General features: G+C 40.3%; 1 protein-coding gene across 3 annotated transcripts in view; it reads right to left on the minus strand.

The window, feature by feature from the left end:
• Positions 1–6,881: 6,881 nt before the first annotated feature.
• The window catches only part of PRRG1 (proline rich and Gla domain 1), a 30,816-nt gene continuing 24,242 nt past the window's right edge, over positions 6,882–13,455 (minus strand). Inside the window, exons 4-5 of one of the 3 annotated variants that reach the window (XM_032449361.1) lie at positions 10,690–10,751; positions 10,320–10,484 (exon numbers count right to left, since the gene is read on the minus strand). In XM_032449361.1, the coding sequence (XP_032305252.1) occupies positions 10,442–10,484; positions 10,690–10,751 (105 nt within the window). In that variant the 3' untranslated portion in view covers positions 10,320–10,441. Of the gene's footprint in view, positions 10,752–13,455 lie in introns of all 3 variants that reach the window. The other 2 variants (XM_032449356.1, XM_015884435.1) reach the window with 2 other exon arrangements.

Consider the following 13,455-nt stretch of genomic DNA (forward strand, 5'->3'; position numbering starts at 1 on the left):
TTCGCAGACCGTTCAGAACTTCCACAGTCGAGTTCAAGACAATTTGTCCACAACTATAACCATTTCCTGAGTACCTGCACGTTATTTTCCTGAGACATTATTTCTTGCTTGGGACACTCACCTGATATACTAAAAAGGTCAGTCATTTCATGTGGGACAAACAGGAAGAATTAAGCCCAACGGGTGTCTGACCCCAGCTTCCATAACCAACAGATTAGATAATAGAAGTTTATTGCTTTCTGGAAGAAATAACACAACCGAACATTAACAGACAGATTGACTTTCCTGTAGGGTCAGTGTTCATTAAATTTCCCACTGCTTTTACAATCTGAACCACTACAGTCATTTAGCTCTTAGTTCAAGTCCTTAAAGCGAGAAGATTGTTTCTTTATTACCTTTCAACCTTTCTTCATTTTAATGGTGTTTTTCAAGCTCTCATCTTAAAGCTGGCGAACATTATAAAAAAAGAAAAACAAAACAAAAGAATAAGATAAAACCTTGCCTTCCTCTTGTGGCTCAAACACAAATAAAACAAGTTCCTTCCGTCCTTCTCATTTACCATCCAACAGGCACCAACTTGAGAGAGCCATGCTTTGTTGAATCAGTGTTCTGTGACTAGAAGCGCTTTTTAGACCTTAACTCAACAATCTGTAACTAAAGACGCCAAACCCAAGGAACATTTGGGAAAGCACTGCAGCTGAGCAACAGTAGAGAAAGGAAGGAAGATGTGCAACCCCCGAGGGCTGCTCCTAACGTTACAAGCTCCAATTGCTTTTCTTTTTGAAATCCAGATTTATTGTTTGGGGCCATCACCAACATGTTGTTTGTTTTCCCACTATGAAACAGATGGCGAACATGTGCCCTGCAATTTTATTGCTGCGTTATAATGTCACCGTGCCATGCTCAAACCAGTAGGTTCATTCACTCTACAATAAAACCTCCATTCTGCTGTGCTGCCTATAGATGCATTGAATAAAACGGCAATTTCACAAGTTTCAAGTCACTAAATCGATATTCCATTATTTGTCACATACTGTTTTTATTAGTGACAGAAATGAAGCTCAGCAACTGATAAAAGCTTGAAATGGTTACTTGGAAAGACGTAATGAGAATGGATTTGTGCAAAATTGTTGCATTTTTAATCATTCTGTTCATTTCTTAATAGAAGCTCAATACATTTTTATACCAACGTGATTAGATGAGGCAAAGCTGTTCAGCTCTATTCTTTGTGTGGTTGCTCCGATCAGCAGCAGAAAAGCTCTTTCTCAAGGTTATACACAAGTGAAAGAAAACTCCCATTATAAATTTACCTTGACACAGGGTAGAATAAAACAGAAAGCCTCATCTGCAAAGAGACATTTTGAAGAGTTTTGTTCAAGAGGAACACGGCTAAAAGGAGAAGATCAGAAAAAAAGCAAGATTCAAGTCCTCTCAGCTCTTTATCAGTGCTTTTCAACCACACCAGAGTCGTCTGTTCAGCACCTTTAAATATTTACGGCCAGAGGCGGGTACAGGAACATGCTGGTCCAACCTCAGCGGTATTCTCACACCCAAAGCAGAGTGGAGTTAATACTTGAATATATAAACATGTAGAGATCCAACTTCAACTGCTCCTTTGATTTCCTGAGGTGAAATACAGCAGGCCTAACCCTACTGTTGTTTCAATTACAGCCTGAAAAAAGAAAAAGGAGGGACACTGATGACAGAAATTTTCTTCTACAAAAAAGCCCCAAACCACAACATCACAAATCTCAGCTTCAGGGGACACCTGCCCAGTAGAGTTAGCCTCGTACACAGCCAAAAGTGATTTCAAAAACATGAAGGTATGAAAACCTCTATCAGGTTAGGCTCTCCCTGCAGGTTATCTGGGACAACCCAAAGGATCCTGTAAGCCCACCTCCTTCTGCCTCACTGCTCACAGCCACCCTCCCACTCACTCTCTTGAGGCCAACTCCTTCACACAGATACATGGGAGCCTGAACTTGCTGGTCCAGTTCATTGGAGCAGCACTGCTGTGGTTACCCGTGAGGGTGGCTGCTCCGAAACCCCTGCTTTGCTGATCTCCCAAACAAGGATTTTCTGGGTCTCTTAGTTTGAGCCTTTGCATGAAGGAAGGTCACATCAAAGCAGAAAAGCTTGCATTAACTCCACCCAAATACAGACAATCGCATTGTAAAGGAATCAGATATATGTACATGGGGAAAAAAAACCCCAAAACCACACAAGTGATTTGGAGGATTTCTAACACATATAACGTTATTAGTGTAATTGCTTCAATTGACCTTCAGGCCTCTTCTTTCTCTCTCCCTCTCTCTCTCTCTTTTTAATAAAAAGCTTAGACCATTATTTAATTGTATCAATTTCTTTATATTTGGCATTAAAAGACCTTTCAACATTTCTGAGTGCCCTTCCAATAGTCATACTTGCAGAACCTACTCTGCAGCACTCTATTAAAATAAATTAACTCACCTGCCAGCCATTTAAATAGCAAAGTGAAGAAAACAATTTTTCAGACACTGTGTAGTGATGGCAGGAAAGCTCCCGCACAGCTTCTGTATCTTCAAAGATTTACATTACATGCAGCTTTTACAACACGTGCCCAAGAAATTGAAATCAGAGAGAGAGGCGATGGCACAGAGCTAGAAAACTTCTGATGTACGTCCAGCCTCATCTGCATGAAAAATCCAGCCAAGACATTGCTATGCATGGATCAAGGTGTATGGCACTCAGAACTGAAGGCTAAGAAAGGGCCTTATACCTTTAATACTGATCTTGAGAAGTGTTTTTCAACAGCATGGCACAACATTTCATGCAGAGGACAGCAGTGAAGTAAGCTGGCTGAGTTAGACTCATCAAGAGAAACTTGGCTGCATGTAGCTGTTAGAGCACCCCTGCTGGTGGGGTGCATCTTGGGCACTGCGTTCAGTCTTGGGTCCCTCACTACAAGAAACTGAGGCCCTGGAATGTGTCCAGAGAAGGGCAACAGAATTGGTGAGGGGTCTGGAGCACAAGTCTCATGAGGAGAGGCTGAGGGAGCTGGGATTGTTTAGTCTGGAGTAGAGGAGGCTCAGGGGAGACCTCATTGCACTCTACAACTTCCTGAAGGGAGGTTGTGATGAGGAGGGGCTTGGCCTCTTCTCCCAGGCAACAAACTGGACCTGAGGAAATGGCCACAAGTTGTATCAGAAGAGGCTTAGATTGAACGTAAGAAGGAACTTTTTCTCTCAGAGAGTGGTCAGGCACTGGAATGGCTGCCCAGGGAGGTGGTGGAGTCGCCATCCCTGGCAGTGTTCAAGAGATGTCTGGATGAGGAGCTACGAGAGATGGTTTAGTGGTTTGCTGTAGCTGCTGTAATGGGAGGATGGTTGGACTGGATGATCTTGTAGGTCCTTTCCAACCTTGTGATTCTATTATTCTATGATGCTCATTTTTCAGCCAAGTTGCTAGGAGACATCACTGCAGTCAAACACATCAACGCCATCAACCACTGCTGCTCTAGAATTTTTTAATGATTTGCAGTGTCACCTGCTATTAGGAAGGAGAATGAACTGTTCTATACTGAAAAGTAATTCAGTGAAGATAAAGTTACTCATGAAACAATACCAGCCTTGATGAAAACAAGCAACAGAAGCTGCACTAGCAAAGACTTTTCAGGTTCCACGTGGAATTTGTAATCCAAAAAGCAGAATGGGAAGTTTGGTGTCACCAGCACACCAAAACCCACCCACCCTGCTGACATACCAGGAGCCAGCCTTCCTATGGGCCAGGGGTGACCAAAAGCACCACGCTACCGACTGTGTTGGCACCAGCATCATGAATTTGAGAACAGACTTCAGGCAGTTTATTTTGTGCTGAAGCAGAACAGCAAATATTGAAAGCCAGGAGCGCCGTGCAGGAACAAAAACCTCCTTTTGATCAGTTCTGCAAAAGGGGATGGCGGTGTTTTCAGAAAAGCAGCCTGACAGAGTGTGGAGACTGGAAGGTAATGAAAGGGTAAGAGAAGGAAAATTAAGCAATAAATTGTATAAGGCTAAAAAGTAATCATGGAGCAAACACAACATCAGAAGAAGTTTCTGAACTTACATTTCTTCTAAAGAACATGCACAACTGTACCAGCTTTCACGCACTTTGATGTAAGGAGGGCGAACAGAACAAGGAGTACTATTAAATAAAATGCAGAAATCAGCAGAAGTCAGGAGAAAACCAGAAAATCACCTACATTTTTTGCTATTACGAAGTAACTCTGAGTAAACATGATAGACATTCATTCATTTTGCATGTTATTAAACTGTTAAAAAAGATATGCCTGGAGCTCAGATTGCCATAGCTAGTAACAGCTATACTCCTAGCACTGCTTTGGCTGCCTTGTCCAGCTCAGGCTCCCTAGAGCAGTGATCGATGCTCTGCAGGGCACGGTGTCAGACAGGCCCTGTGGGGCTGACAGGCACAGTGTGGATGAGGCCAACACACGCCCTGCTCCCAGGAGAATGTTCAGGAGAACGTTATGAGCTCATAGAGTCAAAGCAATGTGCTGTTTCTTCTTCTTTTCCTTCACTGAAAACCGCTTTTTCTCATTTTAAAGCTTATATTTACCTTTGATCTTCTCCATGCATTAGATGCTTTCACAGCGGAATATGCTCAGCATTACCTACTGCTACCACCATATGAACATGCATGTGTGCCCAGACGTCATGCTTTTTTTACAAGCACTCCTGATCCAGAAACAATCCAGGACGTGATTCTATATGGCTGTCCAAAGGGAGAAATACACTTACTTAGAGACACCAACCTTATAATTCAAACCATAAGCCCATGTGGCTGCATGTAAAAGGGAGATAAATAGCACTACTCAGATATGAAGTGGGAATTGAGCCTTTCCTTCATGCTCACCCAGCACTGAAACTGCACAGGGTGTGACTAAGTAAGGTAAGAGGACAAAGCATGAAAGTTGAAGAGTTTAGGTCCCAAGCCCTCGTATGCACAGACCTCACAGCAGGCAATCATCGACTCAGTAAGGGAATCCTTCTGCACAGCAAAGAGCTGTTGCTGTGCCTGTGGCAGCAGTTGAGTGTAGGAAAATAAAACTGACAGTCGCTGACTTATGAAATTGATCCAAGGTCTGTTTTACAAGAAAACATTCCACATCACTGAAAGGTCAGGGAGACAGCTTGGTACAGATCACTCCTTATGCAGAGATTTCAATACTGGCATTTGTTTGAGCGCTTGTTTCCTTCTTGGCTTAAGCTACTCAATCAGGTCGGAGAACCATACAAAGCTTTCACCTGGAAAAGGAAACAGCTTTGATTCTTAGGTCTTGTTGCTTTTAGCACAGAGAAAAACTGCATGCAGTCAGTGTGCTTACAATGCACAACATACTGAAACAGGACAGAGAAAGAAAACACATACTAACATTACAGCAAATACTGCATAGTGCTAAATGGTAAATAAATGTCACATACTCTAATATAATCAAGAAAATACAGGCAAGACATTCTTGCACCAACTTGTTAGCTAGCATTCAATAACCCATTGCCAAGTCAAAAATACAATTATTGAGCTCCTGCTGCAGGAGGAAAAGGGTAGTTCAACCTTTTGGCAAAGCTCAAAGTTCAATTACCCTGCAGCAAATTAATCAAACCTGCGTGCAGAAAGCAATGAAATAGTGCAGATGTTACCTTCCCCGTCTTCAGCTAACGTGGCTTCTCTTCAAAACACCAGTAGACAGCACCAGGAAATATTTACAAGGTTCCCATTATACAAAGATAAAAAGGAATCTATCAGTGTGATTTAGGACAACAGGGAACAGTGCTCTAGACACACAAAACAATAAATAATGAACATTCATCACCACGTAACCTGGTGAGATGACTTGATTTCTATAGACACCAAGATTCACGACGCCAGTTAAACATTATACCCTCTACATTTCAATAGCTGGAAGCCAGGCATGCAGAGGCAATCATGCGCTGAACCACATGCAAACACGTTATAGCCAGTGCTGACGGATGCATGGTCAGAATCCTGGACGTGAACATGCACAGTAAAGGCCACTTATCTGAAAACTGTGTGTGCTGTTACTCTGTAAAGTTCTGAGCTCTGCAAATAGAAGCTTACCGGGGAAGAAAGTGCTGCAGTATGCACACAACAGCTTGGAAATCTGCACACGCTGTTGCTTTTCTTCTCACACTCTCGTGATTCTTTTTGGCACTTCTTTTTATGACCCGTGTGAAACCGCACACATTCACAATACCTTCAGTAACACTTCGCTAAGCTCTGAAACAGACTGCACTCATAGTAAGCTAGTGAAAAATACCAGGGACATATCTTATATATCAGCAGCTGAGCAAGTAAGGAAGAAAGTTTGTGGATTGGAATGGAAATCTTTAGTTTCCAGCACGTATCGCTATAAAAGGTTTGTTGTTTTTTGTTTTTTTTTTTAATTGCTATTAAATCATCAGTAATGCACTGTGGAGTGAATCACAGAGCTGACGCAAAACAGTTTGAAATGGCTGAAGCCAACTCTGAAATCAAGTTCTCTTGGCTACAAATCTTTCTACAGTATATAATTTCATTCTGTTATAATAAAGAATAATTCCTGCTTTCCCTGTGCTTGTGACTGCTATGTAACTACAGCTGCAAAAATACATTAAAATGCAAAGTAACCAAATTCACAAATCTAATTAAAAATAATGAGACTGAATTGTGAAAGAACGTACCTTCATACCTTACAATTATATTTATTTTTAATTATCAAAATAAATCAACTGACTCCCTGCAACCGATCAAATACATTTGATGATCAATAGAAATTAAAAGAACACCACTTAAATGCACATAGTTAATACTGCGGATGTGTGGGATTGATGTTAGGAAGCACTACGGGCATTTAAAAAGTTTTATTTAGCATATCCAAAAACAAATGTTACAAAACTTTTTTTTTCTATAAACATAGTCAAGAATGTTTAAATATGATAATTTAATGTAAACCAGACCCCTTCAAAATACGCAATACTGTAATCAGATGTTATTTACACCCAGTGAAGACAGAACAACCTCCACTAATGCTAAACATCATCTAAGCACAATTAATTTCCATAATTCCTCAAACCGTGACATTTAAATACAAGTTTGTTGTAGTAGGACTAAAATGATTTAACCAACACATGAAATTCGGTGTTACAACTGAAAGTGGGGAAAGCAGAATCCTGACTATTCATGTCATTAGTCAAGGCAGTACTGCATTCAGACTTGGAAAGCCTTTAGAGAGACACGACTATAAATTTATAATGTTTATGGCATGATAATGCAGCTACAAGAGAAGAAGAATCAGTGTAAGTGCCCTGGAAAAAAAAAGCTGTAGGAAAACCCACTATGAAAGAAATGTTACTCTTTCCCCAGATCAGAACAGCTATCCCCAAGACTTAAGTTATTTCCCCACATTTCACAAAGTAAAATAAAATAATAGGTACTTTGACATTACTCCAACAAGAAGAAAGCTGCTCATGTCTCAGAGGAAGCATTCAGATAACTGGCATGTGCAAATTCAGTTTATTTATGAAAGCTTATTCACGCCAAGACGTAAATTTATAGCCCTAAATAGCATTCGCGTTTCATGTGCGTGGATGCAGAAAAGGCATAGCCCAATAAATCCTAGTCACAGATCAGATATTTGGCTGATTTTTTTTCTGGAAAGACAAACATTATGTTTGCATTGCAGAAAGAACTGTCTACAGAATGCAGTAACATAATCTTCTTAGGAGACAGAAACGTGAAAGTTGTTAAGACTGCTAATAGAATATGGAGCAACAAAGAGGAAAAAAAGGTGGCTCACCTCTAAACCAGACTGCCCCTGCTCAGGGGTTGATAGCTACTGAATTATCTAATGTGAAATGGGTTATCTCCAGGCATTTCCTACAAGAAAACCAAATATCCAAACTAAAAAATTACTGCTAAAACTGCCAGCTATGTTGGCAGGTACAGGAGATGCCAATATGGCATAGACATAAATTCCAGCTCTTTCAGGTGTCTCCTGCGACTGAGACGAGGCACTTTCTTTTGGTAACGTCTGGCTAAAGGCAGTATAACTGTTGCTCAGTATAAAAGGAGCTTAAATTTCTACAAATGGCAATTTAGGACTTCACCCAAGAGCTAAAAGCACTTCAAAAGGTCAGAGAGTCCAAAATATATAGTACTTATCTGCTCGATATCCATTATGAATAATGAATACATGAGTTATCTTTCTGACAACAGTTTAGCCTGGAGCTCCATCCATTAACTCCAATAAATTTGCTTTAGCAACTTAAGATCCCCAGTAGAGATCTTAGGTAACCTACTCTTCGCCAAAAATGAGAATATAAAATTAATCACAGGATCATAACTTCATTTGCCAAACTACTGTATCAAATTCTTACAGAAGTGCACACATGCACACCCAGGTACTCATCCATTTCTTCTCAGCAATCTTCTACAAAATTCCTTAAGAGAAGGGTGGGTCAGATTCACACAAGATCGTAGATGCCAACAGGCAATTAACTGACCACGTTAAGAGCAATTTCAAATGGATGGCACTGGTATTTCATTTGGGGTTTCTGGGAGATGACACAGCTTCAAGGCTTGTGTTGTAAGAAAGCCAACATAATACAGCAGTCCTCCAGAGCTAAATATGCTTCAGTTGGTGCTAATTCATTAGCAGAAAACAGAACAATACTAAAATTAATGCCATGCCACGTTGACGTGAGAAGAAAAATCAAAATAAATATTCGCAAGCTAAATTCTTAAATAGAGAAAAATAAATCAGCAAATCACAGCGTGCACCACCTAAACCATCCTCAGCGTCTAAAGCAGTTGAAACAGAGGCTTGTATAGAATTTCAATCAACTTGTGTCAATTCTTACAGAAATTTACATCTCTACAGCTTCAAAAGAACACTCCAAACTAAAGCTTTGGGTTATGTCTGCATTGTTTTGCTAAAAATACAACAACACAGAAGGTCCTTATGGTTTCGCCCTGCATCAGGAGATAGCAGAGCTACACTGGCCACAACATTTGTGGAGTTAGCCTAGATTACCCATGCTTTCCAGCACCCCTTACTCTAATGAACAAACATGAAATCAGCAATAAATACACCAACTGAAGAAAGTTACCAAAATTCTCTGCAATGCATTTACACAGCCACTAACACAACACATGCAGGTGATACTACTTAAGTATGCAAGAGGCAAAATAATGTCAGGATTTGAGAACAGGGTCATAGGATTGTAGAAAGAAATTGTACACTATTTTTTTTCTTTTTTCTTTTAAAGGGAAAGCAGTATCTTTGGGTTTAAGTGTTTACAGATAATGGATGAAATCCTGCTCCCAGTGAAGACTATGGTAGTTTTGGTATCTGCTTCAAAACAAGCAGGATTTTATTCATTCTTCAGTATTTCATTCTTTAGTGTTGAGTGAACTCTCAAGCTGCAAAAGTAACACACACACAGTTCTCAGCCCTAGAATAAACTAATAAAGACAGAAGAAAAGAAGAACAAACAACAAAAAAAGTACTCAAATTCACTAATTACTGTCCTGAATTACTAGCTTCTAAACATCAATCCTAACAGTGAAAGCTTCAGAATCTCTCTTCTCTGCTTGGGCTCTGAAATTATTGCTACGAAGCCATATTGGTTTGAATACCAAGGCATATGGCTCTTGGCCATTCCAGGGCCCGAGATGCAATGTGGCATGTTATAAAATTCCAGGTGAGAAAAAGGAACCAACCGGGCAAGGGGAAATACTTCAGAATCAGTTAGCTTTAGCTTAACTAAGTTTCTAGAACGCTTCTTAAGGATTCCCCATGTCAATGGTTTATGGGCTGGTTTGGCCTGGTTCCGTAATTCAGGTAATTCCAAGAGTCTGCAGCAAGAAGGGAGGGGGATTCCACAAATCTTGTGAAGAATGTGGTCAGCATCTGGAATAAAACAAGTGACATCCCTCAAAGCAGAGATACATTTAAGAATAATGACAGAGCACCATCTCTGTACCTGTATTAGGCTCACAATACAGATTCCTTATCTTCTAAGGACAGACACAGGGGAAAAGAAAAATCTATGACTCAAAGAACAAGTGAATTTAAAACAAAAGGGAAGTTCATTGTACAGGTCCATTAAATCACAGAAATGCGTAATAAGCCAAGATAAAGTGCTATAAAACTTCTTTTTTTTTCTTCTTAAAAGTCCAGAAGCATTCTTCCTGCTTTACTTTGTACTGGTGATAACAGGAGATAGTGCAATTGCATTGGCTGAACTAGAACTCATAATGTCTTCATACTGTGGAGGTGGATCTAAATGTTGTTCACCTTCACTTCTTCTCAGACCAATTTCTCCAGTGGCTTCCTCATATGAAGGAGGAGGATCACAGTTTGACAGCCTTGTGGATATTGAGTCTGATCGTGTATCCGCATAGCTCAGACCTCCTGGAGAGAGCCCACTGACTTCAAACATTTCCTCCTGCGGGGAATGAACAATGCTGAGAGGATGCGGGACCGAACCTCTGCCATCAGCGCCATCACCTATCGCGTCGTGGGCTCCTCTGTGCGCGTACACCGACTGTCTACGTGTTTTCTTTTTAAACAGGCATCTCCATATAACAAAAACGACAATGAGGATAACAAAAAGGCCGATGATTAACGGAAATGCAAGGTAAAATGAATACCAGCTATGTCCTGTGTTACTTTCTCCCTGAAGTCCATTTTTGTAGACTTTCCAGAACTCCTTCTAGAAGAGCAAGACAGGATAAGTCAGAAACGATAAGACATTAAAAACAAAAGACCAAATCAAAGACTTTATTCAAGCTGTTTTAAATGAATGAGGAAAAAAAATGGCATTTCAACTACTGATGATCAATATGAGAACTGATACAAACCAGCACATAAAACAAATTTTCTTCTGAAGCGATTACAGAAGCAGAAGAATTTTTTTTTTTTTTAAACACCAACTCCTTGCTCTACTTGTAATAATCCTGTATTGGCACTTAATATCTAAATATCTGCAGCACAAATAGGAATAAGAAATCTAATCAGCATGCACATCAGCCATGTATTGGATCAAAGTTTTTCAGTACCACTCAAGCTCAAAGTTGTAACTTAATTTTTTAATCTATAGTACGCTAATGCATCCTGACAGCAAAATGCTGCTTTGGAACAACAAACCATCTTAGCAAAGCATAGTAACGTTGTAGTGTCACTTCACAATTCAGAATTCCTCTGTCCTCTGGCTCATAAAGCAATCATCGGTCTACTCTGAGCTGCTTCAGATCCTCTGTTTATAGGTAAATACAACTTCAGCAGGGTGAGAACATTACACAGCTTATTATACTCTAGAAGCTTTGGCATCACAGATATAGATAAATGGAACAGTGAAAAGTGAAAACAAGAAGGGAAAAACAGCTGAAGGAGGACTAGTACTCAAAAGTAATTTTGCTACATTATTAACATGCACAAGCAGGAGTACAAAGATCACATCACCTTCCCATTTGCTCTGCTCTGAATGCTGTGTAAAACTAGTACAAAGAAAAGTATAGCCTACCTCATCAGTAATGTACACTCTCTTATCAAGAAACACTTCCACAGTGTTTTATAGCAATCTATAAAGCAAAATATAAAGCAAAACAAAAAACGATGCCAGAAACTCTGAACTCTGCAGCCTCCTTTAGAAATGCAGAGATGTGACCTCTTCAGATTTCTGCGAGCATCCACTTCAATTAACAACATCTTACAAAAATGTATTTAAAAAATTCTCACTGGGAAAAATGACAACTGTTTCTCAACTAGTCAGTGATACACTCAGGTTGCAGACTTTGTGCACAGGCAGTTCAGATCTATAGATATATTTTTCCTTTTAAGTTCAGGGCTACTGGCTACTGTCACATGAACAGCATGAGAATCACAGAATGGCCTGGGTTGAAAAGGACTACAACGCTCATCTAGCTTCAACCCCCCTGCTATGTGCACGGTCATCAACCACCAGACCAGGCTGCCCAGAGCCACATCCAGCCTGGCCCTGAATGCCTTCAGGGATGGGGCATCCACAACCTCCTCGGGCAACCTGTTCCAGTGCGTCATCACAGATAATGTAACAGTGTAACAGTGTGTCACACAGATAACATAACCAAGCAGATCTCAGAGCTGCACAACTGAGGACTTAGGGTTTCTTCATGATTGGAAGAGAGTCCACACAAAACCAAACACCCTACCTTTCCCCATCAAATCAACACACAGACAGGAAGACCTGTTACCCATTGCCTTTCCATCTGGTTTGAGCAGAACTAAATAAACACTCAACTAAAGCAGCAGAAAGATTCATTAGTGTTATTAACTGTGGTCGTCTATACTGAAACCAAGCTTCTCACTACACTGCTCTGCTACTTCAGCAGCAGCAAGGGAATGGCATAACATTTGTTTCTGAGGCCTAAGCTGTGAAGACTTGCTGAAAGTCAGCAAATAAACTATGAAGAAACATGTCATTTTAAAGTCTCTGTAGAGGTGAATGTGGCATAGGTGAAAATTTAGGAAAAAGTCAGTTTTGCCTGTTCACAGTTTCACTGTTTCGTATCAAAGGGAACCATAACAACCCTTAGATCTGAAATTTACCAGAACTGCAAGAAACCAATACTTCAAATTTGAGTTTTCTCCTCTGCTGTCACCCCACAGCTATACTGCTCTGTAGAAGTGGTGGCACAAGGAAGACAAGCCACCCGATCAAATTCAAGTACTGTCCATCACCCAACAAAATCACAGAGAACTCTGACGAACTTGAAGCGTGAGGGTTCATACAATCTGCTAAGGAAAAACAAGAGGAGAAATACTGAAATTCCAGGAGCTGTAGAAGTCATACAGAATGTTAAAGAGTAATTTGAAACTTGGAATACTTCAACATCCCTTCCACAGTATTTGGTCTCTTAAACCAGGAAAACAAAAAAGGACTTTTTACTTGACAAAACTAAGTGCTTGTGATTTATGAAAAGGGCACTCCAGCAATCGTTTACCCTTGGGCACAGCACTGCTGCAAGACATATATGCCTTAAAAGGTTGAAAAACTACTTTAAGTAGGCCACAGCATCAGATAACTGCAATGAGAAAGGCCTAAAATCATCTAGTATAAATTCCTGCCATGAACTACATTTCTCCAGTTTGAAACAGACCAAGAGAATTCTCAAGAGCATCACACACAAACTGCTATGGACAATTTGCCACCTTCTTTTTCCCTTTTTGTCTAATATTTCACTATCACTATTAAAAACAGAGTTGACTTCAGTCAATTCAGATGGGAACGCTGAATCAAACACTGGATCCACATCAAAGTTAAGAGTACCCTGCTGAGAATTGTGGCTGAGGACTTTACACATTCGGCAGCACTGTCAGCCTCAAATGACACTAGGTCAGTCATCTGACTTGTTAGGTAGACTAATAATATGTCAATC

Source organism: Coturnix japonica, chromosome 1, assembly GCF_001577835.2.
Source record: "Coturnix japonica isolate 7356 chromosome 1, Coturnix japonica 2.1, whole genome shotgun sequence".
NCBI lineage: Eukaryota > Metazoa > Chordata > Aves > Galliformes > Phasianidae > Coturnix > Coturnix japonica.